At 69.5% G+C, this 26,428-nt stretch overlaps 1 protein-coding gene across 1 annotated transcript in view; it reads right to left on the bottom strand.

Moving 5' to 3' along the window:
* The window catches only part of CHLRE_01g001300v5 (uncharacterized protein), a 29,814-nt gene extending 4,607 nt beyond the window's left edge, over positions 1-25,207 (bottom strand). Inside the window, exons 1-36 of the mRNA XM_043058091.1 lie at positions 24,830-25,207; positions 24,627-24,731; positions 24,151-24,352; positions 23,411-23,888; positions 23,006-23,081; positions 22,603-22,745; positions 22,395-22,475; positions 21,929-22,035; positions 21,096-21,153; positions 20,596-20,757; positions 19,628-20,008; positions 19,268-19,398; positions 18,681-18,891; positions 18,073-18,324; positions 17,820-17,935; positions 17,579-17,651; positions 17,017-17,305; positions 15,747-16,748; positions 14,409-15,629; positions 14,072-14,209; positions 13,622-13,741; positions 13,215-13,311; positions 12,813-12,984; positions 12,581-12,668; positions 12,194-12,372; positions 10,814-11,872; positions 9,542-10,562; positions 8,641-9,245; positions 7,345-8,460; positions 6,552-7,146; positions 5,479-6,238; positions 4,535-5,184; positions 4,065-4,156; positions 3,471-3,644; positions 3,074-3,144; positions 570-2,622 (exon numbers count right to left, since the gene is read on the bottom strand). Of these exons, the coding sequence (XP_042928005.1) occupies positions 570-2,622; positions 3,074-3,144; positions 3,471-3,644; positions 4,065-4,156; positions 4,535-5,184; positions 5,479-6,238; positions 6,552-7,146; positions 7,345-8,460; positions 8,641-9,245; positions 9,542-10,562; positions 10,814-11,872; positions 12,194-12,372; positions 12,581-12,668; positions 12,813-12,984; positions 13,215-13,311; positions 13,622-13,741; positions 14,072-14,209; positions 14,409-15,629; positions 15,747-16,748; positions 17,017-17,305; positions 17,579-17,651; positions 17,820-17,935; positions 18,073-18,324; positions 18,681-18,891; positions 19,268-19,398; positions 19,628-20,008; positions 20,596-20,757; positions 21,096-21,153; positions 21,929-22,035; positions 22,395-22,475; positions 22,603-22,745; positions 23,006-23,081; positions 23,411-23,888; positions 24,151-24,352; positions 24,627-24,731; positions 24,830-24,935 (14,184 nt within the window). The 5' untranslated portion in view covers positions 24,936-25,207. The remainder of the gene's footprint in view (positions 1-569; positions 2,623-3,073; positions 3,145-3,470; positions 3,645-4,064; positions 4,157-4,534; positions 5,185-5,478; positions 6,239-6,551; positions 7,147-7,344; positions 8,461-8,640; positions 9,246-9,541; positions 10,563-10,813; positions 11,873-12,193; positions 12,373-12,580; positions 12,669-12,812; positions 12,985-13,214; positions 13,312-13,621; positions 13,742-14,071; positions 14,210-14,408; positions 15,630-15,746; positions 16,749-17,016; positions 17,306-17,578; positions 17,652-17,819; positions 17,936-18,072; positions 18,325-18,680; positions 18,892-19,267; positions 19,399-19,627; positions 20,009-20,595; positions 20,758-21,095; positions 21,154-21,928; positions 22,036-22,394; positions 22,476-22,602; positions 22,746-23,005; positions 23,082-23,410; positions 23,889-24,150; positions 24,353-24,626; positions 24,732-24,829) is intronic.
* Positions 25,208-26,428: the final 1,221 nt, after the last annotated feature.

Here is a 26,428-nt window from a genome sequence, read left to right as displayed (position 1 = left end):
TACCTCGCATACCTGCTGCGGTGAGCCGCCGGTCTTACCAACCGGAAATCGCGCAACCCCCGCTACTCTAACCTCGAGGGGGGATTAGTGTCCACACGCTCTCAAGGGTGCAAACCCATGCATGTGCTCACGGTACCGTGAGGCCCAGGCACTCCTACGATTCCTAGCTCCGCGTCGCTACTCCTGGCCGCTAAGTCCAAGCTCCCGCCCAATCCTCGATGAAAATCTCACCTACGAGCGAATAAGAAAACAACAGAGCACAGGGCGGCAGCAGGGGAGTGTCACGAACAAGAGCGAAGGAACATGTTAGCGCGGCGGCGCGCGACGAGCAAGAGCAAACACGCAGCCCAGTCCCAGCCCAATTAACTACACTAGGGGTTGCGCGATTTGGGAAAGAGACGGAGGTTGGGCGATCACGAGCAAGTAAACAGGCGGGGGACGGCATGGGCGCATGCATGACGGCAAATGCAAACGGGGTGTGTGTGTGTGTACGTCACCGAGGTCACGCCATCCCATCACATGCCTACACACACACCCCTCCCCACCCTCCCCCCCTCCCCCTTCCCCACCATCATGACAATGCCCAGCTGCGGCACCAGCCCCAGCGCCGTGTCCACATGCACCAGAGCCAGACCCCCGCCACCGCCACCGCCCAGCCCCGCGCCCGCACTGCTGCGGCCTCCGCCGCCCGCACTGCTGCTGCTGCGGCCGCCGCTGCTGCGGCCCGCCAGGCTGTTCTTGTTCATGAACACGGCGCTGCTGCTGCTGGTGGGCGCGTGGCCCAGGACCACGGTGGAGAAGGCGTAGCGCAGGGCGGCGCCGGGCCGCGAGCGCAGCTCCGCAAGCGGCGTGCCGGGGCCGGCGACGCCGCCGCTGGTGCTGCTGCGGCGGCTGGGGCGGCTGGGGCGGCTGGGGCGCTCTCCGGCGTCGGCGGCGCCGCTGCCGCTGGTGCGCAGGCTGAGGCGCGGCTTGATGTTGGTGGTGGTGGGGCTGGGGCGGGGGGTGCGCGAGGTGGTGGTGGTGGTGGTGGTGGTGGTGGCGGTGGCGAGGCGGGAGGGGCCGCGCTGGGGCGCCTTGCTGGGGAGCGCGTGCGGGTGCTGCTGGCTGGCGGGGAGGGCGATGAAGCTGGACACCGTTGCGGCTGCGGCTGCGGCTGCGGCTGCGGCTGCGGCGGCTGCAGGGGCGGAGTCCGCCGCCACCACCGCCGCCGCCGCCGCGCTGCTGCTGTCCGGCGGCGGCGGCGGCGGCGCGGCACTGCCTGCTGCTGCTGCTGCTGCGGGCAGCCGCACGTGCACCCGCACACTGCTGCGGCTGCTGCTGCGGCCCTCCACCGCCTCGACGTCGCCCGCACCCAACATCGCAAACGGCGAGGGCCGGTCCCACACGCTGCCGCCGCCACCGTCGCCGCCAGCAGCAGTAGCAGTAGCGGCAGGTGCCGCATTGGCAGCAGTAGCAGCAGTAGCAGCAGCAGTAGCAGTAGCAGCAGCAGCAGGCGGAGCTGGAGCCGCGGTGCTGTGTGCTGCTGCTGCTTCCTGCGGGTGCTGCTGCAGTGGCGGTGGGTAGTACTGCTGCTGCTGCAGCTGCAGGCGCTCCCGCAGGGGCAGCGGCGGCAGCTGCGGATGCAGCTGCAGCGGTGGCGGTGGTCGCGGCGGCTCGTGCTCTGCTGGCGGCGGCGGCGGCAGCGGCGCGGCCTCCGCTGTGTCGGTGCTGGGCTGCGTGTGCTGCTGCTGCTGCTGCTGGCGTGGCAGGGTCAGGGACCGGCGCAGGGAGCCCAACAGGCCCTGCAACAGCCCAGGAGGCTGCTGGGAGCCGCCGACGCCGGCAGTAGCAGCGGCAGCGGCGCCGGCAGTAGCAGCGGCAGTAGCAGCGGGCGGCTGGGCGGCTGCGGGCCGGTAGGGGTGGTGGGTGTGCGGGTAGATGTCGGGGTATCCACCCACGGGCAGGCCCAGGGCCGGCTCGGGCTGGGGCTCGGGCTCGGGCTCGGGCTCGGGCTCGGGCTCGGGCTGGGGGTGGGGGTGGGGCTGGGCAGCAGGCTGCTGCTGGGTGGCCGCCTCCGCCTCGGACTGGGGATGGGGGTGCGTACGGGGGCAGCGCTGCTCCCCTGCCTGCGCCGGCGGCAGCGGCAGCGGCAGCGGCACAGGCGCCCCCTCCCCCGCCGCCACCTGCTCCTGCCACGGCTCCTCCTGCTCCCCAACGTCGTCGACTGGCAGCACAGCGCTGTCAGGACCCGCGCCGCTGCCGCCCGCAGCCGCCGCTGCTGTGAGAGCGACACCTGCCGCGCCCCCACCACCACCTCCACCTCCACCTCCACCTCCACCTCCACCTCCACCACCAGCACCAGCATTGCAGTGGTCGTATTCCAGGGCCGCCGCCGCCGTCGCCGTCTCCACGTCACCAGACTGGCGGCTGGCGCCACGCTCCTCCTCCCACTCCTCTTGGCCCTCCTCCCCTTCCCGCTCCGCCCCCTCTCCCTCCCCCAGGTCCTCCTCCCCCTCCTGCTCCTCCAGTGCCGCCGCCGCCGCCACCAGGCCGTCCAGCATGCGGCGGCGACTGCTGCTGTGCAGGTGGGAGCGCGGCATGGCGGGCGCCTTGCGCAGCAGCGCGCGGTGCAGGAACTTGTAGCTGCGGGACAGGGGTGTGTGTGTGTGTGTGGGGGGTGAGGTGGTGGTTGGTGGAGCAGCAGGGGTGGTGTGTGTGTGTGTGTGTGTGTGTGTGTGTGTGTGTGTGTGTGTGTGTGTGTGTGTGTGGAGCAGCAGGGGAGGTGGGTGGGGGGTGGGGGATGCGGGTCGCACGGGCTGTTGGGCGTGTGGAGCAGATGAGCCTACCTATCACTCGAGCACCAGCCTAGCTAGCACGGGGCGGACCATCACGCAGCAGCAGCAGCAGCACCACGCAGCCCCACACAGCAGCTCCAGGGGCGCTTCAACAAAGTTCACCACCCGCACGCCCACGCCACTGCCCACGCCACTGCCTCCTCCTGCCCTCCTCCCCCTCCTCCCCTACCTCCCACGCCCCCCTCCTCCCCCTCCTCCTGCCCTCCTCCTGCCCTCCTCCCTGCTGCCCCCGCCCTCACCGCAGCGCCCACAGCACCAGGCTCACGGCGGCCACAGCCACCGGACTGACCAGGTTGCCCAGCAGCTGGGCCTGCGTGGGGGGGGGGCGTGAGTGCGGGTTTGAGTGGGGGTGCGGGAGTGGGTGTAGGGGGGAGTGGGTGTGTGGGAGTGCGGGAGTATGTGTGTGAGAGGCGGCAGTCAGGGATGCGGGGGGGGGGGTGCGGGGCACGCCGACGTGCGGGTGGGCGGCGGTGGCGGCTGCAGGCAGTGTGCAGGTGAAGGGCGGGTGGGTCGCCCGCAGTCCCCAAGGCGGTGATGAGGGCCTCCCGACACCGCCCGTCCCCCCCCCCCACCATCCGCCCGCCCCCCCCCCCTCCCTCCCCCCCTCCCTCCCTCCCTTCCTCTCCCCTCCCTCACCTGCGCCCGCGCTGCGCTGCTGCGGCCCGCCACCACGCATCCGTAGTTGAAGGCCAGGTAGGCTTCTGCGCCGGTCAGCGTGCTGAGCGTGCCCTTGATCACGCCGATGGCGGCGGGGTAGGCGATGTTGAGGCGCGTCAGGATCACAAAGTGCTGCGCGTGGATGATGATCACCTGCAGGGGGGGGGTGGCAGGCAGGCAGCAGGGGCAGGGGCAGGAGGGGTAGGAGGGGTGGGAGGAGGGGTGGGAGGAGGGAGGGGTAGCGGACAGAGGGTGTGGGTTGTAAGGTGGTGGGAACTGGGAAGGAGCAGCGGGAGCAGGGAACAGCGAGCAGAGGGGGGACATAAGGGGGTGGGGAGGGGCAAGGCGTGTGTGTGCATGTGTGTGAATAGATGTTGGGAAAATGTTGTTGGAAACGTACAAGGAGACAGGGGGCCGATTGGACATGCCCCATGCGTCCTTGCATGTGTACGGCATGTGCGCGCCTGCTGTGCGTGACCACCCCACACCTACCCAACCCGCCCCCCAGCCCCCTGACCCACTCTCCCCAGCCCCCTAGCCCCCTAGCCCCCGCCCCCACACCCACCCACCCACCTTGAGTATGTCTCCGATGCTTGCCTCGTCCGGGTCCTCGCCAATGTCCATGTTGGCAAACACCGTGTACAGGATGAGAAGCAGGTTCACGGCTGTGTGTGTGGGGGGGGAAGGGGGAGTGGAATGGGGGTTTGAGGGGGCGAGGGGACTCCAGGCATGACCAGTTGGTAAGGCCTCGCGAGGGAGACGGGTCCCGGGCGCAACTTGGTGGGGCGTGTGTGGGCGGCGAGCGCGGCTCTTGGCTCCGAAACCTCCACTCCCTGCCTCCCTCCGTCTCAGCCTCTCTGCCTGTCCTACCCGCACGACCGCCTGTACCTTCCAGCCCGAATGCCGTCCCATTGCACACACGCAAAAAAAACACGTGCACGTCACCCTAGTATGGGCTGATATCTACAGCCCTCCTCTCCTTCCCCCCTCCATCTCCCACCCCCACCCCCGCCCCCCCCTCCATCTCCCGCCCCAGCGCGCACCGAAGGCCAGCACGCCCAGCCCTATGGTGCGGTCCAGGCGCGGGCAGCTGCTGCAGTCGAAGTCGGCGTTGATGACGTAGCCCGGCCGGCAGGCGGCGCACAGGTTGCCCGTGTAGCCCGGGGCGCACAGCATGTCGCCGTACAGGCTGTAGCTGCTGCTGCTACTGCTGCTGCTGCTGCTACTGCTGCTGCTACTGCTACTGCCGGTGATGCTATTGCTGGTGATGCTACTGCCGGTGATGCTACTGCCGGTGATGGCTGCCACGTCACCGTCCATCCACAGGAGGCACGGCCCCGTGTCGTCCTGCCCGGTCGCGTTGCCGCTGCTGTTGCTACTGCCGCCACTGCCACTGCTACTGCCACCGGCGCTGCTGCTACTGCCGCCGGTGGCGCGCCATCGCGCCAGCAGGGCTGCCCCGGGCACTGCGCTGGCGTACCAGTCGCGCTGGCAGCTGACCAGGGCGCGGGTGCGGCTGTCGGTGTAGGCCAGGTCAGCGGAGGAGGAGGCAGAGGCGGAGCTGGAAGAGGAGGAGGAGGGGGAGGCGCTGTTGCCGCTGCAGGCGGCGGGGTTGGGGCAGCGGTGTATGCGGGAGCTGTTGGCGGCGGAGTGCCAGAAGCCGGGCGCAGGCACCACCACCGCACCGCCGGGACTGGCGGGTGGAGGAGGGGTTGGCAAAGGAGGGAGGGGCGGAGGGGCGGAGGGGGGTTAGGAGGTAGGGGTTGCTTGGCGAGCCGGAGGAGGGGAGGGGAGGGACACACCGCATAATCAGTGCCCCGCACCTTTCCCCAAACACCTTTCCCGAAGCAGCCGGTCGATGGTCAGTGCCGCTCACATCAGTGCCACCTCAAGTGCCGCCCACCCGCCACGACACGAACACGACACGAGACGAAATGACACACGTCACGTGTGACTTGACACGTACGCGACATGCGCGCGCACGCACCAGAACGCGTTGACGGGGCAGTTCATGCAGAATGAGGAGGAGCCCGCCGCCGCCACCGCCCGCACCGCCGCCGCCGTCAGGTTGCCGCCGCTGGCGCCGCCGCCCTCGCCGCCGCCGTCGGCTACCTCCCCCGACAGCACGCCACTGCCGCCACTACTACCGCCGCCACTGCCGCTGCCGCCGCCGCCCCCGCCGCCACTGCTGCCGCTGCCACCACTGCCGCCGCCGCTGCCGCGGTAGTAGGCGGCGTAGGGCGGGCGCAGGTCTCGCAGCAGGCCCACCTGCCCCGAGTCGCAGGCGCGGCAGGAGGTCCAGGTGGCCACGCCGCCCACCACCGCCGCACGCGCGTCCAGCGTCTGCCCCAGCCGGCACGCCTGCAGCGACAGCGGCAGCGCCAGCTCCCGCACCCGCCACTCCCGCCCGGACACGTTGACGAACAGCCCGTACTCCCCCGGCCAGCCCCGCAGCACCAGCCGGCTCCAGACGCCGCCACCGCGAGCCAGCGTCAACGTCAGCGCGCCGCCCGCCCCCGAGCCGCCGCCGCCGCCGCCGCCACCGCCAGCGGAATCCACGGCCACAAACTGCGGGTCGCACCAGGCGGGTGGCGGCGGCGGCTGCTGCCCGGCGGCTGTGGCGGCTGCGGCGGCTGCGCCGGTGCTGCTGCTGCATAGCGTATCAAGGTCTGCTAGGCTGGTGTTGTGGGCGGAGCCGCCGGGCGGCAGCGCGCGCACAGCCAGGCTGGCGGTGTAGGGGTAGGCGGCTGCGGGCGTGTGGGAGTGTGTGGGCAGGTGTGGGCGTGTGGGCGTGTGTGGGCGTGTGTGGGCGTGTGGCCAGGAGAGGATTCAGGGGTCAAGAGAGCGTGTCGCCGTGTGGGAGTCTGACTTCACGGGGGAGCTACACCGCCGCCGCCGCAGCCACCGGGCATGGCATGTGACACGGTGAGGACACAGGGTGTGCAGCCACCCCCCACATGCCAATCACACACATACCAGTCGAGCCGCATACGCATACACACGCTCCACCTGACACACACACACACAGACACACTCGTCCGTCCGGCCGCGTGCACCCACCCGAGGTGACGTCCCTGCCGTTGACGTCCACCAGTTGCACCGCCAGCGAGAAGGCCGCCTCCACAGGCACACTCAGCCCAGCCGCCGCATCGCACTGCCCAGCAGCCTGCTGACCCGCCGCCGCCGCCGCCGCCGCCGCCGCCGCCGCCGCCGCAGCCGCCGCGCCGCCGCCCACCACCAGCTCACAGGGCGCCCGCAGCCGCAGCCGCATCGGCGGCAGCTCCAGGAAAGCGCCTGCCGCACCGCCGCTGCCGTCGCCTCCGGCACTTGGCGCGGGGTCATCTGCGGCGGCCTGCTGCGGCGTGCGGCGGGCGCACTGCAGCAGCGCCGCCACCACGTCGGCGGCACCCTGGGAGCCCAGCGCCCGCGCCTGGACCTGAGCCTGGGCCTGAGCCTGGGCCTGGGCCTGGGCCTGGGCCGCCTGCGGGGACACCACCTGCGAGGATGCCGGGACAGAGGCAGAAGCACTGGAGGTGCCAGCAGTGGAACTGGAGGTGGTGGTGTCACCAGTGGCGGCGGTGTGGGCGGGTAGGTCGCAGGCGGCCAGCACCGCCGACATGGCGGGGTCCAGCAGCCACAGCGGCGCCGCGGAGGCCTGCTGGGTAGCAGGCAGTGGCGGGCAGTGGGGTGGCAGGCAGTGGGGTTGGGGAGCAGGGGCAGACACACACAGGAGTAATGAGGCCTTCACAGGAGCAGGAAGTTCGCCGGGAAAAACAGCACGTTAGTAGCATCACCATTACAGCACGCATTAACATTAAACCGCCCACCCGCCTGCCTACACACACGAACCCACCTGGCCGTCCTCCGCGCTCAGGGGCAGGGCCGAGTCCCGCACCAGCAGCGCCGCGCAGGAGGAGCCGGAGCCGGGGGCGGGGGCGGGGGCGGGGGCGGAGGAAGAAGAGCTGCCCGCCAGGCCGTCACCCAGCGCCGCAAGCAGTGCCGCCGTGGCAGTGGCCTTGTCGCCCCAGGCGCCAGGAGCCCCACCGCCGCCGCCGGCCCCACCACTGGAGCCCCCCACCGCGGGAGCCAGCAGCAGCAGCAGCAGCGCACTGCTCGCTGCCATCGACTGAACCAGCCAGTCCGCGGCGCCGACAGCAGTGCTAACAGCAGCCTCGCCGCCAGCAGCCTCACCACCGCCAGCAGCAGCACCGCCAGCAGCACCGCCGCCCCTCCAGGATTGGCGGGCGGGGCAGCTCTGTGCGGACGCCAGCGCTGCGCCCGACAGGCCGCGGTTGGCGCCGCCAAAGCCGCACCCCACCACCGCCAGCGCCACGCCGTCGCCCACAAACAGCGCACCACCGCGTCCCACCGTGTTGGCGGCAGCGGACCCCAGCATCCCCCCAGCAGCCCCTGCCGTGCCCGTGCTGCTACTGCCGCTACTGCCGCTACTGCCGCTGCTGCTGCTACTGCCGCCCGACTCTGCTGCAGCCAGGGCTCCGTAGTCGAGCTGCGCCAGCTGTGTGCGGCTGGGCACTGCGCTGTTGGCGTCCAGGGCGGTGCGCAGCAGCAACGCCACAGCGGGGGCGGCGGCAGCAGCAGTAGCCGGACCGCCTGCCTGCTGCAGCCGCCTGCTGCCATTATTGCTACTGCCGCTGCTACTGCCGCTGCCGCTGCTACTGCCGTCCCCAGCGCCTGCCGCCGCCAGATACAGCCCCGCGCCCACCAGCGCCTCATTGCCGCGCACCTCGCAGCCCTCCACCACCGCCGCGCCGCACCCCAGCACCGCCGCGCCGCCGCCCAGGGTGGCGGCGCGGCCCGCCACCAGCGCCGTCGCCTGCAGCCGCAGCGCCGCACAGCCCTGCGCCGACACGCCCGCGCCGGCCCGGGCCGTGTTGCCGGTGAAAGACGCCGCGTCCACCGCCGCCGCACCCAGGGGCCCCACGCTCAGCCCACCCCCACGCAGCCCAGCCTGGTTGCCAGTGAAAGCGGAGCGGGACACAGACAGCAAGCCGCCGGCGGCGGCGCCGCCACTGGTGGCGGCGGCAGCCGCTGCCGCGCCGCCGCCAGCTGCCGCCGCCACAGCCCACGGCACACCGCCACTGCTGCCACAGCCGCCACCGCTGCCACCAGCAAGGCCCTGCGCGCCCGCCTCCCCTCCATCAGTAGGGGGCGGCGGCGGCGGCAGTTGCAGGTAGGCGAGGCCGCCGCCGTCCTGCGCGGCGCTGTTGCCGGTGAAGGCGCAGCCGGCCACGTCCGCCCGCGCGCCCGCCGCCAGTGCCACCCAGGCGCCGCCGCCCGAGCCCGCAGCAGCCGCGCAGGAGGCGAATGAGCAGTTGGTCAGCGCAGCCCAGCCGCCGCCATTGCTGCTACTGCTGCTGCTGCTGCTGCTGCCACTGCTGCTACTGCCACTGCCCAGCAGCTCCAGCAGTAGTGCGCCGCCGTCGCCGCCACTGCTGCGGCTGCCGGTGAAGTTGGTGCGGGTCAGCCGCACGACGGCGCCGGCCGCGCGCGCCATCACCGCACCGCCGCCGCCGCCCGCCGAGGTGTTGACAAAGGCGCAGTCCGACAGGTCGAGCAGCAACGGCGGGGGCAGCGGCGGGGCAGCGGTGGCGGCAGCAGCGGGCAGAGCAGCGGCGGCAGGGACCTGCTGCTGCCCCAGGGGCACACATGCCGGGGCGCTGCCCTGCAGGTGGCGGCGCCGGGCCGCCTCCACCGCCCCATCAGCCGTGTCTGAGGAGGCGTTGGCGGTGCTCCCTGCACGTGCGTGCCAAAGACAGTGCAGTGACATACGCGGGAGCATCAAGAGCAGCAGGAGCTCAAATGGCCCCAATGCGGCACAGACACACGCCGTGTGCTCCCTCCCTATCATGCACGCGCACACATGTCTGTGCTGTTGAGGCCTAGATGCCCTCCATGTGATCTGGTGTCCTTGCACGAGTACCCTCCCCCTCCCCCGCTCCCGCCCCCGCCCCCGCCCCCGCCCCCGCCCCCGCCCCCGCCCCCGCCCCCGCCCCCGCCCCCGCCCCGCGCCACCCCCCGCGCCCGCCCACCTGCTGCTGACGCCGCCTCCGCCCGCAGGCTGCCCCACACCGCCAGCGCGCCGCCCTCGCCGCCCGCCGCGCCGCCGCCCTCGAAGCGGCAGCGCGCCGCCCGCACCGCGCACAGGAACGCCGCCACGTCGCCACCACTGCCGCCGCCGCCGGCGTTGCCGCGGAATGTGGCGTCCTCCACTACCAGCACACACTCCTGCGGCTGCTGCTGCTGCTGCTGCTGTCCCGCACTACTGCTACTGCCATCCCCGCTGCTGCTACTGCTACTGCTAGTGCTGCTACTGCCTGCCAGCAGGCGGTCGGGGCGCTGCTGCCAGACGAACAGCGCGCCGCCGTAGCCGCGGAAGCCGCTGACCGCCGACTGCGCCGCCGCCTCAAAGGCCGCGTAGGCGGTGGCGGTGGCGTAGCGGCCCGCCGCGCCGCCGCCACCCGGCTGCTGCTGCTGCTGCTGCTGCTGCCTCAGTCCCGCAGTGTTGGACTCAAACAGCGAGCCGCCCCGCACGCGCACCGACAGGCTGCCGGGCGCGAGCGTGCTACTGCCGCTGCTACTGCCGCTGCTACTGCCGCTGGATGCGGGGGCGGACTGGGCGTTGATGATGAAGAGCACTCCGCCGCCGCCGCCAGCCGAGTTGCCGGTGAAGGCGGTGGCCTGCACGTCCACCTCTGACCGGCTGCAGGCGGCGGCAGTAGTGTCGGCGGCAGTAGTGGCAACAGCGGTGCGGATGTAGATGGCGCCGCCGTCCATGTTGGCTCGGTTGCCGTACAGGCGGGCGTCACGCAGTAGCAGCAGGGACACAGAGGCGGCGGCGCCGCCGCACGCTGCCGGTGCCGCCGTGCTGCTGCTGCTGCTGCTGCTGCTGCTGCTGCTGCTGCTGCTGCTGCTGCTGCTGCTGCTGCTGCTGCTGCTGCTGCCGCTGCCGCCTGCTGCTGCCGCCGCTGCTTCTGCTGCGCCGGCGTCTTGTGGGTCTTGCTCTTCGTCACCGGGTGTGGTGGCGGAGGAAAGCAGCAGCACATTGGACTCCTGCGGGCGGCGGCGGGCGGTAGCGAGACACACAAGGGGAAGTTCACACCAGCATGGGGAGGACACCGCACAGCGCCCTAACCTCCGACACGACCAAACACGACACAATCAACAACGTCCCACGTTAGGAAGGAATGCACAGACGCACCCGTCGCCCGCCCATTAGCCGAGACCGGTACATGCCTTCACAAATGCGCGTGCACACACACACACACACACACACACACACACACACACACTGGCGCACCCACCGGCGACACGTACAGCACTCCTCCCGAGCCGCTGAGTGCGGTGTTGCCCGCCGCCTCCACGCCCTCCAGTGTCAGCAGGTCCGGCAGCCGCGCCAGGGCCGCCACGCCGCCATGCACCCGCGCGCTGTTGCCGGACAGCACACAGCCGCGGAACACCAGCCGCGAAGAAGGAGCGGAGGAGGAAGATGAAGAAGGAGAAGAAGTGGAGGTGGAAGGTGGCAGCTGTGGCGGCTGTGGCGTGGGGCTACCGCCGCCACTGCCGGTGCTGGGCTGCTGCGCGGGCACAGCGCCACCCGCTGCCGCCGTGGCAGTAGCGGCAGTAGCGGCAGTAGTGGCAGTAGTGGCAGTAGCGGCACTGCCGCCGCCGCTAGCACCGCCACCGGGCACCGCCAGCACTCCGCCGCTGCCGCTGGTGGCCCTGTTACCTGTGAGCACACACCCCGTCAGATCCAGGCTGCCCCAGGCGCTGAACCCCACCGCCGCCGCCAGGTGCAGCACGCCGCCCTCGCCGCCGCGGTTGCCCACGAAGCTGCTGTCCGCCAGCCGCCCCCACCGCACGCCGCCGCCGCCCGCCACCGCCAGCACGCCGCCTCGGGCCCCGGCGCTGTTGCGGCTGAGGGAGCAGTTGCCCGCCACGGTCAGGTTGGCGACGGCGCCGGCCGCAAACACCACGCCGCCCGCACTGCCCGCCGCATTGGCCGCCGCCGCCGCCCCACCCACCAGCTCCAGGCTGCCCAGCTCCGCCCCGCCCACGTACAGCGCCCCGCCCTCCGCCGCCGCACTGTTGCTGAGCAGCGCCGCCCCCGCCGCCACCCGCACCCAGCCCACGCCGCCGCCGACCCAGATCGCGCCGCCGGAGCCGCCGCCGCCGCCAGAGCCGCGGCTGCCGCCGCCCGCGGTGTTGTGCTCCACCGCTGTGCCGCCGCCCGACACCAGCGCGGCGCCCAGGTCGCCGCCGATGCGGATGGCGCCGCCGTCGCCGGCTCGTGCGGTGTTGCGGGCGAGGCGGGCGCCGCCGGTGAGGGCCAGCTCGCGCACATCCCCCGCCACCGCCACCGCCTGGTGTGGGTGAGTGTGGGTGAGTATGGTTGTGGATGGGTAGTGTGGGTGGCAGGGGGCGGCAGTGGTCAGCAGCAGGACGAAAGGAGGAGTTGGCGGAGTGGGGCCCTCGGGGGTTTTGCCTCACGTGGGCACGGGTGCGTGTGCACGCAGGGCGGGACAAGCACACGCACCGCCGGCAGCAGCTGACACAACCCTGCACCGTACTGCACAACCATACGGCAGCTTACACACACACACACACACGTGTGCAACCACATGCACGTTTTGCACTTCCATTTCTCGTGTTTCTTCACACACACGCAGTGCAGTGCAGCTCACCCCGCCGTTCACCCCGGCGCTGTTGCCCTCCATCGCCGCCCCCTCTCCCACCGCCAGCGCCTCCAGCCGCCGCTGCACGTACACGCCGCCGCCGTCGCCCGCCGCCGCCGTGTTGCCGCGCAGTGATGAGGCGCCGCCGCCCAGCGCCAGGCTCTGCAGGTCGCCCTGCACGTTGAAGGCTGTGGGGGCGGGGGTGGGGGTGGGGACGGGGGCGTGTGTGTGTGTGTGTGTGTATGTGTGTGTGTGTGTGTGTTTGTGTGGCTGCGTGTAGGTGTGATGGCGCCAGGCGTGGACAGGGCACACGTGCCGGCGCTCACAAAACACACGCACATACAGGTACTACCGCACCACTCCCCGGGCCCCCCCCCTCCACTCCCCCCGCCCCACCTCCTCCGTCGTACGCTGCGGTGTTGCCGCTGGCGGTGGCGCCCTCCGTCAGCGAGATGTTGCGCACCAGCAGACCCGCATACACCGCCTGCATGTGTGTGTGTGTGTGTGTGTGTGTGTGTGTGTGTGTACACGTGTGTGTGTGCTGTTACAGCTACAGCTAGGTGTACACACACTTGTCACACATACATACACACACGCTGTCACGCGTCCCTCCCCCCCTCTCACTTACCCCTCCGTACATAGCCCTGTTGCCGCTCAGCGTCGCGCCGCCCGCCGCCGCCAGCGTCTCCAGCAGCTCGAAGACGTAGAAGGCGCCGCCGTAGCGCCCCGCCACATTGCCCGACACCACCGCGCCCTCCTGCAGCGCCAGCCGCCGCACCTGCAGCGCATGCACCGCGCCGCTGCGGGGCAGGAGGCAGGGGGCGGGGCGGAGAGGCAGGGGGCAGAGGGATGGGGAGAAGGAGCGAGAGAAATGGAGAGCGCGAGGTGAGGTGAGGACGGGAGGTAGGCTGGGCCGCAGAGCGGTGCGTTGATCCATCTCTTGTGTGGTATCGTATGGGGGACTGGATGGCGGCTTCTTGTGCTGTGCTAGGTGTGTGAGTAGCAGGGTACAGGGTAGCACGGTACGCACCCGTCTCCGGTTGCCGCGGTGTTGTTGGAGAGGGAAGCGTTGCCGCTGACCACCAGCGCCAGGACCGAGAAGTCCGCGTACAGGAAGCCGCCGCTGCCTGCATGCATGGTCGGGGGCGGAGTGCGCGGGCGGCAGGGAGGTGGATGGGGTAACCGGGGTAGTTGCTTGTTCACGTGGAGAACGCAGTGGCTAATCCAATCACAAGTATGAAGCGCCGACATCAAGTAGGTACAGCAGGGGCCGAGGTGGGTGGGGGCGAGCACCGTAGTTGTGTGTGTGGGGGGAGCGTGGGTTGTGTGTGACACGTCCCAAAGGAAACAGAAGGGGGGTCACGTGTACGTGTGTGAGCGTGAGAGGAGGGCGCACCAGGCGCCCCCGCCCCCCCGCCTCCCCTGCTGCATGCTCACCCCCGGCGCTGTTGCGCGCCACCACGGAGCGGTTGGACAGCGTGAGTGTGCCCACGCCGCCCGTGAGGTGCAGCGCGCCGCCCGTGTCGCCCGCAGTGTTGCCCACCACCTCGCCGCCGCCTGCAGCCAGCAGTCAGCAGTCGTCAGCAGTAGTAGCAGTAGCAGTCACAATCCATGGCCGTCAACAGCAGTGGCAGTAGCGGCAGTGACAGTCAGCAGCAGTGGCAGTAGCGGCGGCACCGGAACCCCACCTCCGTCCAGCACGCAGCCCTCACGCCCCCGTAAGTGTAGGAGATACGCACACACACACAAACACATGCACGCACACACACACGCACGCACACACACACACACACACACACACACACACACAAGCTCACACACACGTATATGTACACACACGCACACACACACACACACACACACACACATACACGCACACGCGCGCACCTGTGACCCACACCGTGCTTGCGGCGCTGCCGCTCCACACCGCTCCGCCCGAGGTGGCGGCGCTGTTGCCGCTCACCACGGCGCCGCCGCCGCTGACCAGCAGCCCGCCCACCTTGGCAGCCACATGCAGCCAGCCGCCTGAGCGCATGCATGATAACATGACAACAAAAACATGTGTGTGCTAAAGAGCACAAGGGAAATAAGCGTAAAGACTGTGCATGTAACATGTGTGTGCGTGCGCGTGTGTGCGTGTCAAATGTTGGGAAAAGCGCAAGGGGGCACTTTGGTTGAGACACGCACGCATGCACGCCACGCCACGCCACGCACTACCACTCACCCAGCCGCGCCCGGTTCCCCTCCGCCGCAGCGCCGTCCCGCACCGCCACGTTCTTCAGCTCGCCGCCGCACGCCAGCCCGCCGCCCGCGCCGCCCGCCACGTTGCCCGCCATGCGCCCGCCGCGCGCCAGCGTCAGCGCTATCAGGTCCCCGCCCACCCGCAGCCCGCCGCCCGCCGCCGCCGCCGTGTTGCCCACCACACCCGAGCCGTCCACCACCGACACCCACTCCGCACCGCCCTCCACAAACAGTCCGCCGCCCGACCCTGCCACTGCGGCATTGCGCCTGAGGAAGCTGCCGCCCGCCAGGCTGAGGCCCGCCAGCCGCGCCGCCCACAGCCCGCCGCCCGCCTCGCCCGCCGTGTTGTCCTCCAGCACACTGCCGCCAGCCAGACTGATGTTGACAGCGGCGCCACCGCCGCCGTCCGCGCACACCGCGCCGCCGCGGGCGCCAGCGGCGTTGCGCAGCAGGCGGCTGCGACCCACCACCTGCAGCTGCAGCTGCAGCGGCGCCGCCAGGGCAGCGGCGGCGTCGGCGTCGTCGGCGGCTGTAGCACCACTGCCGCCGGCAGCAGCAGACGCGTCCGCCACCGCCACTGGCCTCTCAATGATCTGCTGCATGTAGAGCACCCCGCCCGCGTGCGCCGCGCTGTTGGCCTCCGCCGTGACGCCCGACAGCACCACAGCCGCAGCCGCGGAGGCGCCGCCCGCCGCCGCCGCCGCCGCCTGCGCCTGGACCAGCAGCAGCACCGCAAGTGCCGCGCCGCAGCCGCCCACATTGCCCCGCAGCACGCTGTCCTCCACCCACACCGCCACACCGCCACCACCACCGTCATCACCAGCACTGCTGCTGCCACCGCCTGCTGTCACGACCACCGCCCCAAAGCCCAGCAGCCCATCCGCCGCCGCCGCAGTGTCCATCAGTCCGCCGCCGCCACCAGACCCGCCGCACTGCAGGCCGCCGCCGCCGCCGCCGCTGCCGCCGCCCCCAGCAGACGCCGCCACCACCTCATTGCCCTCCACCACTGACCCCACCAGCAACAGCGTGGGCACCGGCGGAACCAGCAGTGAGCTGGCGGCGGCGGCGGCGGCGGACCCGGCCTCCGCCTCCGCCTCCGCCTCCGCCTCGGCCTCCGCCTCGGCCTCCGCCTCGGCCGGTGTCGAGGTCGAGGTGGAGGTGGAGGTTGGGGAGCCGGCGCCAGAGCCGGCGGCGGCAGCTGCTGCTGTCAGCCCCAGGCGCAGGCACGCCCAGCCCGCCGCGCCCCGCACCCCCGAGCAGGCCAGCCCCTCCACCCGCGCGCTGTGCACCCCCTCCACCCACACCGCGCCGTAGCCCGCACCCGCAGCCGCAGCCGCAGCCGGCGAGGAGGAGGAGGAGGAGGAGGAGGAGGCGGAGCCGGTGCTGGTGCCACTGCTACTGCTGCCACCGCTGCTGCTGCTGCTGCTGCCACTGCCACTGCTACTGCTGCCTGTCAGGTCGGACAGCGTGACGTTCTCCAGGGTGAGGAAGGCAGCGGGGGTGGGGCCGGAGGCGGCGGCGGCCCCAGCGGCCCCTGCAGCAGCCCCGCCCGTCATGCGCAGGTGCATCAGCGGCCCGGTGCGGCTGAGCGGCAGGCCCCGCCACACGCAGTCCACCAGGCGCAGGTGCAGGTAGGGGTAGGGGTAGGGCACGCCCGCACCATCGCCCGCACCACTGCCCGCACTGCCCGTCATCGTCATGGTCAGGCCCCAGTCCTCGTCCTCCTCCTGCCCCGCCTGCGCCTGCACATCCTCTGCTGACTGCCCCCCGTCGTCACTAGCGGCTGCGCTAGCGTCACCGCCGCCTACTGCCGCCGCCGCCGCTGCTACTGCAGCTGTTGTTGCTGCTACTGCCGGGGGCTGCTGCTGCTGGTGTCGGGACCAGGCCACCACCTGGGCTCCTCGCACGGAGCCCGAGTCGGGAGCCGACGGCGATGACTGCAGCGCGGCGGCCAGCGAGCGGCCCAGCTGCAGCTGCAGCTGTAGCGGCGCCGCGCTGCTGCTACTGCTGCTGCTGCTGCTGCTACTACTGCTACTGCTGCTGCTACTGCTACTGCTACTGCTACTGCTACTGCTACTGCCGCCTGCCGTCCAGCAATCGATGGAAGCAGCAGTGGCAGTAGCAGTGGCAGCGGCAGCGGCAGTAGCGCCACCGGCTGCATGGCGGGTGACTACGATGCGGCAGTGGTGGGTCACGGGCGGCAGCGGCAGGTGCAGGCTGCGCACCACTGGTGGCGCGGGCGGCTCGGGCGGCGGCGGCGGCGGAGGCAGGGGCGCCAGCGGCGGCGCAACCGGCGGCGCCGGCGCTGGGGGGACCGGGGGAGCTGCGGACAAGAGGTGGTGGGGAGGGGGGCGGCGGCAGGGCAGCTGTGTCAGTCATCAGTCGTTTAGCCAGCCAGTGGAACAACCCTTGTAACACTCGTGTCGTCGCGCACCCGTCAATCCGCAGCATTCTCCCCCGGCGGCTTGGTTCCCCGCCCACCCATCATACGTGCACGCGTACACCCTCAACCCCCCTCCATCGCCCCTCCATCATCACCCCTCTCCATCAACCCGCATATCACCGCATCGCCCCGCCCAGCGCCCGCTCACCCCTCTCCGGGCAGGCCGGCCGCGGCACGCCGCCCTCCAGCCACAGGAAGCTGCGCCACCCGGCCGGCGCCAGCACCAGCGCGTCGCCCCAGCGGCCCGGGTCGGCGCAGGCGGCGTCGCGCGCCTGCAGCACCAGCGCCTGCCCCGGCCGCAGCTGCAGCGGCGGCTCCAGCTGCAGGTACAGCTGCGGCTGGTAGTAGCGGCTGGCCAGGCCGGCGGGGTCGGAGGCGGCGGGGCGGCGGCGGCAGGGCAGCGCCAGTGCGTTGCGGCCGGAGGAGCGGCTGCCGTCCTATAGGGGGGGGGGTGAGGGGGGTTGCATGGATTGGTACAGAGAAGTGTAACGAAGTAGACAGCAGAGGGGGGAGGAAGGAGGCGTGTGAAGTGGCGGCGTGGGGAGCGCGCGGCAGGTTTGGGTAGGGCGTATGTGGGCGTGTGTGAGGGAGTGCGAGCGGCGGGAGGTTGCTTGTTCGCACAATGTTGGCAAGGCGCGGTCCAAGGTGCGGCCATCATGCGCCACCTCCCACCCACCACCAAACCACCACCACCACGCCCCTACCCTTACCGGCAGCTGCAGCACCAGTCGGAAGGTGACGTCCAGTGGCGGCTTGTCGCCCACCCGGTCCTCCGCCGCGTACCTGTGGAGGGGGGGTGGGGGGCGGGTGGGGGGCTGGGTGCAGCAGTGGCGGGTGCAGGGGTGTGCAGGGGTGTGCAGGGGTGGGTGCGACATGTATCTGTTTAATAGGAAACATGGTTCAACACGCACGCCTACACACACACACACACACACACACACACTTGCTCACCAGGGGCACTTGCCGCCTCCGTCGCTGCACACGCCGTTCTGCGTCATGGCGCTCACATCGCCCACTACACCACAGTCCGCGGCCATGCCCACCACAGGCGGGTCGCGGTCGCTGGCCTGGGCGGGAGGGTAGGGTAGGTTTAAGGAGGGGGCGTGTGTGCGTGTGTGTGTGTGTAGGGTTGCTTATGTGCAGGGGCAGGGGCAGGGGCAGACCGCGTGTGTGTTATGTTTGCGCGGGACACCCGGGCACGCACCAGGCCGCCTTCTCCCGCACAGTCCGGGTCATAAGGTTGCTGGGCGGGCGGCGGCGGTGACACCAACAGCGGCGGCGGCGGTGGCGACGGCGACCGCGACGGCGGCGGCGGCGGCGGCGGCTCGCGCAGCAGGAAGCCGGACACCAGGTGCACCACCCCGAATGGCGGGCCCCAGCCGCCCGGCTCCTCGGCGTCCGAGGGGTCGGCCACAAACACGTCCGCACCCAGGACCTCAATGGCGTTGTAGGGGCCCTGCAGATGTGGGCACGTGTGTGCATGTGTGTGTGTTAAAGAGCACAAGGAAAACGTTGCGCAAAGACAGTGTATGCGATGCAGCAAAGCGACGGTTTACGCATGTGTGTGTGTGTATGTGTGTGTGTGTGCGCCCCCAACCCCCTGCCGCTTGACCCCGCCGCCTGAACCGCCATGCAAGGCGCTCTCTCCCCCGGCTGTCCCGCAACACCCGTCGACCTACCAGCCCAATAGACACACACAGCCACACACACCCCACACACAGCCGTATGCACACACACACACACCCCACACACACAGCCACATGTAAAAGCACACACACACACACACACACACACACACACACAGCCACCTACCTGCACCGTGACGGCGCCTGTGGCTGCGTCCACGTGCATTACGCAGTCGAAGGTGAGCGCCAGCTCGGGGCTGTTGGTGCCGGTGCGCAGCCGCAGCCCCTCCGCGAAGTCGCTGCTGGGCAGGGCGCGGTCCACCAGCACCAGCGCCACCATGTCCAGCGCCACGTCCAGGGGGGCCAGCGCCAGGCGGGTCGCGCGGGCCGCCACAGCCCTGTGGTGGCGCGTGTGTGGTGGCGGGTGGGTTTGTGTGTGGTGGCGGGTGTGATGGTGCGCGTGTGGTGGTGGGTGTGGTGGTGTGTGTGGTGGCGGGTGTGTGTGGTGGCGGGTGTGTGTGGTGGCGGGTGTGGTGGCGGGTGTGGTGGCGGGTGTGGTGGCGGGTGTGGTGGCGGGTGTGGTGGCGGGTGTGGGCGTGCGCGTGTTAGTGGAGGCGGATGCCGGTGGGAAGGGCCCACGGAAAACAGCAGCCACACCCTTCACACACACACACACACACATGCACACGCATTCGCACACACACATAAAAACACACACACAACTATACACACTGCCACACACACACACACACGCACGCAGCAGCTAGCACTCACGAGGCCTGCGGCGCGAACAGAGTGAACTGGATCTGGGGCGGGATGACGCCGATGAGCGAGGCGCCCGAGGCGGCGGCGATGGCGGCCTCCATCAGCGCCACACCCGACAGCTCCGGCACGCCCGCCACCAGCTGCCAGCGGGCGAGGAGCGAGGTGGGGGGCGCGGTGGGTGGGGGCGGGGGCGGGGGTGGGGGCGGGGCGTAGTTAGGGCGGAGCAGTGGGCCTTGAAGGCGGGTGTGTGGTGCGTGGGGCGATAGAGGGGCGGGGAGGTGCGCACACCGTGTAGAAGTGCAGGGGTGGGCCGCAGGTGGTGGTGGCCCGCGCTCACGAGTCACGGGCTTCACGGTCTCACGGGCGCACCTGGTACATGTCTCGGAAGTGTTTGCCGGTGGAGCCGAATGTGAGGTTGCGCCGGGGGGTGGAGGAGGCGGGGGCGGCGGGGGGAGGGGCAGGAGGGGGAACGGGAGGCGCGGGCGGGGAGGGCGGGGAGGGCGGAGAGGGAGGTGGAGGAGGTGGAGGAGGGGGAGGTAAGGGAGGGGGAGGTGGGGGCGAGGGAGGTGGTGGCGAGGGAGGTGGAGGGGATGGCACACCCGCGGCCCCAGTCGGCTGCTCCTGGGGGCCGCCGGCTGCCGCTGCCGGAGGAGAGGGTGGACGTGTGGGTGCCGCCGGTGGCAGGGGCGTGGCGGGTGCGGGCGAGGGCGAGGGGGGTGGGGCCGGCACCAGGGGTGGAAGCGGCGGCGCCTGCGTGCCGCGTCACAAGGGCAAGGCAGGGCGCTCAGGCACGGGCTCAGGAGTGTGCGTGTGGAACAAAAGCAGCAGCCACATGCAACATCAGTGGTAACAGCGGCGGTCAGACAAGCAACGGCTGTCACGACGTGTGCCGTGCGTGCCGCGTGTTGCATGGAGTGGTGTCATGTGCGTGCCGTACAAGTAAGGCATCATCAACAAGGCGGCAGCAGCAGCACACACACACGTGTCCCAGCACGGTGCGTGTCGGCACGGCAGTGTGTGCGCCAGCCACCAAGCGGCGGCGTGTCGGGAGCAGTGGAGCAGGGGCGCATGAGAGCACATGGGTGGGCGCAGTAGGAGTGCACCAGCAGCTAGCGGCACCGATGCTGGACAGCTGCCAGCTACGACTCGTATACGTGTGTACGTGTGTGCGCATGCGTCTGTGTGTGTGTGCGTGTGTGTGTGCGCATGCGTCTGTGTGTGTGTGTGCATGTGCGCGCGCGTGTGTGTGTGTGTGTGTGTGTGTGTGTGTGTGTGTGTGTGTGTGTGTGTGTGCACATGTGTATGTATGCTCGGCAACGCCGCTGTTAGTGACGTACCGGCGGCGGGGGACGCGGCGCCGGTGGCGGCCGCGGCGGCGAGGGCGGGGCCCGCGGCGGCCGGGGCGGGCCGGGCAGGCTGGGCGGCGGGCGCGGCGGCGCGGGTGGCGACGGCGGCGGCGGCGGCGGCATGATGACGCCGTCCAGCGTCCACACGCCCGACTGCGGCAGGGAGGGGGTGGAGGTGGGGGTGGGGGTGCACAGGAGGTTGGGTAAGAGAGGGAGGGGGCGTGTGAGCACCAAGCAAGCCCGTGTGCGGGGGGGACTGCATGACGTGCCACCTGCCACGGCGCGGACACTAGTGGTGTGGACCGGCGAGGGTGGGAGCGGCCGCCCGTCGCAACACACCAGCCCGTCGCAACACACCAGCCCGCACTGCACACCAGCCCGCATCACACCACGCCACACCGCGCCCCTACCTGCAGCGCACCGCTCACCACACCGCTCTCGTCACCCACCCACGCGTGCCCACACAGCAGTGTACACACACGGCCACGCACCTTGCCCACCCGCACGGGTGTGTGGACTCCGAAGCCATTGACCAGCGGCAGCGGCACCCTGCGTGTGGGATGCGTGTGCGTGCGTACACAGCATGCATGGGTTTCAGAAGGTAATTGCAGTTGCATGCGTGTGTGTGTGTGTGTGTGTGTCTCAGACGCGATCTCCCACCCCGCAGCAGCAGCCGCAGCAGCAGCAGCAGCCGCAGCAGCAGCAGCCCGCCGGCCCCCTGTTGCGCCCTCGTGCACTCACTCGGATCCCACTGCCCCCACTGCCCCCACTGCCCCCACTGCCCCCACTGCCCCCACTGCCCCCACTGCCCCCACTGGCCCCACTGGCCCCACTGGCCCCACTGGCCCCACTGCCCCCACTGCCCCCACTGCCCCCACTGGCCCCACTGCCCCCACTGGCCCCACTGGCCCCACTGCCCCCACTGCCCCCACTGGCCCCACTGCCCCCACTGCCCCCACTGGCCCCACTGCCCCCACTGGCCCCACTGGCCCCACTGGCCCCACTGGCCCCACTGCCCCCACTGGCCCCACTGGCCCCACTGGCCCCACTGCCCCCACTGGCCCCACTGGCCCCACTGGCCCCACTGGCCCCACTGGCCCCACTGCGGACCACCATCCCCAGCTGTGCCTAGCACCCCCGCCGTGCCCTGCCCTGCCCCGAAGACACACACACACACACGCACACAGGCACGCATACACAGGCACGCACGCACACGCACACAGGCACGCATATATAGGCATGGGGGGCACACGGAGGCACACACACACACACACACACACGCGCTCGGGGCTGAGGGGCCATACACATGCACGGGGGCACGCACGTGGCGTTGTGCCGCACGGTCAGCGCCTCGCCCGCCCAGCTGTGCAGCACCAGCCCGTCGGCCAGCTGGGCGTAGGCGCTGAGGCCGGAGCCCAGCACCAGGTGCCGCTGCGGGGGGGGGGGGGCGGGGGGGTGGAGGTGGAGGCGGGCGTGGAGGGCAGGGGCACCAGGCGGCGGCGGCAGAGGCGGGGTGTGGGGAATGGGGTGGGGGTGGAGGTTGTCCGTGACGACGAAGAGAGGGGAGGGGAGGGGGCGCACTCGGTGACGCTGAAAGGAGGCCATCCCTAGCTCCCTGTGCGCCTCCCGACTCACCAATCACTGCCATGTGACCCGCGCCGGGCTGCCCGCAACCCCGCACACACATACACACACACACACACACACACACACACACACACACACACACACACACACACACACACACACACACGCCCTCCGCCCCGCCCCGCCCCCGGTCTGTAACCCACCAGCCACAGCCTCCTGATGGCGGGGCCGTTGGCTGCGGGCTGCAGCACCAGCGGCAGCAGCGCCGGGTTGGACATCACAGCCTGTGTGGGCGGGGTGGGTGGGTGGGTGGGCGGGGCGGGGCGGGGCGTCACATGCCCATGGGGTGGGGGGGTGGGGAAGGGGGGATGCCTGATTTGCCCTCCCCCTCCCCTTCTCCCTCTCCCCCACCTGGGCGCTGGGCACGAAGGCGGTGGTGGCGGCCGTGGGGTCCTGCAGCGCCGCCACGTCCGCCGCCGTCATGGCCCCGCGCATGATGCCCCACAGCGCCGGGTCCAGTGCCCCCGAGAAGTAGTCGTACAGGTTGGTGGCGGCTGGATAGGGACGGCGCGCGGGGTGGTGGGGGATGTCAGACAAGCATACGGGTAGAGTGTGTGTGTGTGTGTGTGTGTATGTGTGGGATTGTGACCTCATCACCACCACCACTGGCCCATGGAGGTCAGGCGGCCTCGACCCCGTGGCCGTTGGCCGAGGCCGTGGCCCCCCCCTCCCTGTTGCTTGGGCCCGCCGTGTGTTGGGGCCGCCCCAGCCAGTGGACCGCGCCAGCCAGTGGCTGGAACCAGCCGCCACTCACAGCTGCTGGTGTTGGTGGTGGGCAGCTCGGCCACACCGAGGGGCAGCAGCAGCCCGTCCACCACCCACACCACAGCCTGCAATAGCAGGGCGGGGCGGCAGCCACACGTGCGTGCGTGCGTGCTTGGTTGGCATTTGGTGTGTGTGTATGTGTGTGTGTGTGTGTTTTGATGGGTGGGAGTACATTCATGATTAGTTAACTGGGGATTGTGGAGGGCTGGCGTGTTGCGGTGAGGCGCACATGTACGATGTTGGCAGGACAGGAGGCGCTGCCCCTCTCACCCCCCTCATCCCCCTACCACCGCGTGTATGTCGCGTCTACCAGCTGTGACGCAGAGGTCGCCGCACACCTACATCCGCACACACACAAACACACACACACACACAAAAACACACACACACGCACCTGGCCCACCAGCACCGGCCACTGCGCCCCAACCCCCCGCGAGGTGGGGGCTCCCGTGTCAGCGGCATCGGCAATACCAGCGGCACCGGCACCTGCACCGGCACTGGCGGCGACCACAGTGACCTCCAGCGGCGCCACACCAGCACCAGTACCAGCACCAGCACCAGCACCAGCACCAGCAGCGGCGGACGAGTTCCCCGCGTCCCTCCATGTCACCCGCACCACCGCCGCCGCCGCCTCGCCACTGCCGCTGCCGCCGTCTGCCGCAGTCGCCACAACGCTACCCGACGCCACCTCCCCCGCCTCCTGCCCCCCGCCACCGCCACTGCTACTGTCGGGCGGCAGCAGCAGCACCCCCGGCAGCAGGTGGTTGGACAGCAACCGCCGTACAACCGCCAGGGCGGTGTCGTTGACGGGCTGCGAGCCGTCGGCGGTTAACAGCGCCCGCCAGGTGCGGTCCGTGTTGAACACCGAGTACCTGCATGGGGACACACACACACACACACACACACACACACACACACACACACACACACACACACACACACACACACACACACACATCTGTGGCTGGGAGCCGGAATGCCTCCGAGCCGTCACGACCCAACCGGTTCGCATCAGCAGTGCCTGCTGATTGACCCCCACATCGCCCAGCAGGCCCGGGCCGAAATGCAGTCCCCCCCCCCCCCCACACACACACTACTGGGTCCGCCACCGCCGCCACCAGGTGCCCCACCCACTTGGGCCACAGCAGTGTGCCGCGGAAGGTCGGGTCCGCCAGCTGAGGCGCCAGCGGCGCCAGCCCGGGGGCCAGGATGCGCTCCCACAGCGCCCGGCCAGGGAAGGAGGCGGCCAGGTGCGAGTACAGGTCGGGCGCAGCGGAGGTGGCGACGGAGGGGGTGGGGGTGGTGGGGGCGCTGCTGGTGGGGGTGGGCGGGTCGCCTGGAAGTGGTAGTGAGATGGTGAGGGGTGCAAGGTGTAGGGCAGGTGTGAGGTGTGAGGTCGGTAGGGCGTGAGGCTGACAAAGTGATTCTGCAATTCTGTAACATGTTAGCGTGTCCAGGATTGTCGCACGCGAGACCATATTTGTCAAGGTTGTATCGCATTTTGCGGCCCCGAACGAGGGACCAAATGGACATGGAAAGCACATCAACACAGCGAACAACGCAGGATGCAGTGGGGATTTGAGACGTACGTGCCCCGGCCTGACACGTACCCGACGCAGACGCCTGCTGCACCCTTCGCCGCCGCTGCAGGGTACGACTGCCCCAGCCCCGCCGAGTTGATTTGTCCGCCGGCCGTGCATCCGCGCCGACTGCGGCTGCCAAAGGAAACCCGGCAGGGTTGTCGCGGTTGGAGCGTGGTTGGTCACACACGTGCCAGGCTCAAATCGGCTGTGGACCATGAAAAACAACTTACCATGGCAATCGTTCAATTCAACAAGCAGGATAAGGCACAACAAAGCGAGTGGACCTCGCAACGAATTTGCACTGCCGCGCCCGCTCCGAGGTGCTCCGAGCACCATCAGTTGATTAAAGCATGTGTTCACTGAGGTAAGTGATGGCTGTCTTCAAAATGGCCAGCGAGCCGAACTGGTTACTTGGCGAGCACTGAACTAGTGGAATTTGGCGCTGATGTAAGCGCGGCGCCTGAATGGTATGCAATTGAAAGATTCAAGTGCGCCTTTGTTTCAAAGCTTAAGGTGCACAGCGACGGGAAAGCTGCGACGATGGCTGTCAGCGGGGGTTTCTCATTCTACTTTCATTTCACTGGATGGTCCCAGGTCCTAGCGCTTCCTACTAGTTCTTGAACATGTAAACAAGTGAGCATTGCAACGATGTTTTCAATGGTCGGCTTGAAGACGGCTTGCCCCGTCCCCCAGGCGCCCCTGAAACCCCTCACCACACACCACGCAATGACCTGTCAGCACTGCTAATATAGGAGTGGCAGGTGCAAGCAACGGGGTGGAGCAGGGGAGTGGCGATATAGGAAGGGGTTAAGAGTTCGGGGGCGGCAACCGTAAGGCGAAGGGTTCAGCCCTGGTCAGCAGGCAGCAGGGTGCACAATTATTAGATTTGAGATTTGTGGATATCGAATGAGCACTCGGCAGTCTTCAAGTCTACAGCGCATTGCGACGCGCGAACACGATGTTCGCATTCGCTTGCTCGACAAAGCCGCTCACTTCCAAGTTGCGAATTCTGTGAGATCGTGCTGTTGTTGTCAAGGTTATTACTTAGCACGCTACGATACTGACACGTGCACTCAATCTGCGAAAGGGCCGTATTACAGGAACAAACGTTACTGCGGCACTCGATGCCGACCGAGGGCTAACCGAAGACACTTGCGATCGCCATCGCAAGTGTGTCGCCTGAGCTCGGAACGCCTTTTGTCCCTACCGCCCCTCTGCATGCGCTGTAACGCCAATATTTGCCTGTCCTGACCAGACAGCCAGGGTGACACGCCATTCTGCGGGCAGTGCATTTTACCGGCAGAGCAGGATTTAGCCCCGGCCAACCCGGTCTCACCCGGGACGTGCCCATACACGCGGCACCGTCCAAGGCCCAAACCGTCCCAAGTGCCTATTCATGACATATGTATGTTATGATTAGCTGTTATGGGCCCTGCCGCGGCCTGTCCGTTCGCCGAGCTCGCGAAATGCAGCTGCATGCCCCGACATTTTGCGCGAAGAGCTGCTTTTAGCCCCCGTAGAGACTCTCTAACATCTACTTATAGCTACGTATAGGCACGGCAACGTTGAGATATTGAGGAAATGGCTGCTTCAGGGACCTCGGTCGCGAAATGGGCGGTCGGCTGATTCTCGCATTTTGCTCCGGGATACATTCCAATGCGGTATAATGTGTCTAAATAGCATGTTGAGTGAGTTTATGCCCCCTCCAGCACGTTTCCGCTCGATCGTGCCTGTACGTACCCATCGAGCTCGCTGGCTGGCTGGCCAAAACCCGTCCATTTCGACCGCAGGCGAGCGCAGACCGCCCTTCCACTCAACCAGCAGGTCAA

Source organism: Chlamydomonas reinhardtii, chromosome 1 (assembly GCF_000002595.2).
Source record: "Chlamydomonas reinhardtii strain CC-503 cw92 mt+ chromosome 1, whole genome shotgun sequence".
NCBI classification, from domain to species: domain Eukaryota; kingdom Viridiplantae; phylum Chlorophyta; class Chlorophyceae; order Chlamydomonadales; family Chlamydomonadaceae; genus Chlamydomonas; species Chlamydomonas reinhardtii.
This window is presented reverse-complemented; position numbering and strand designations above follow the sequence as displayed.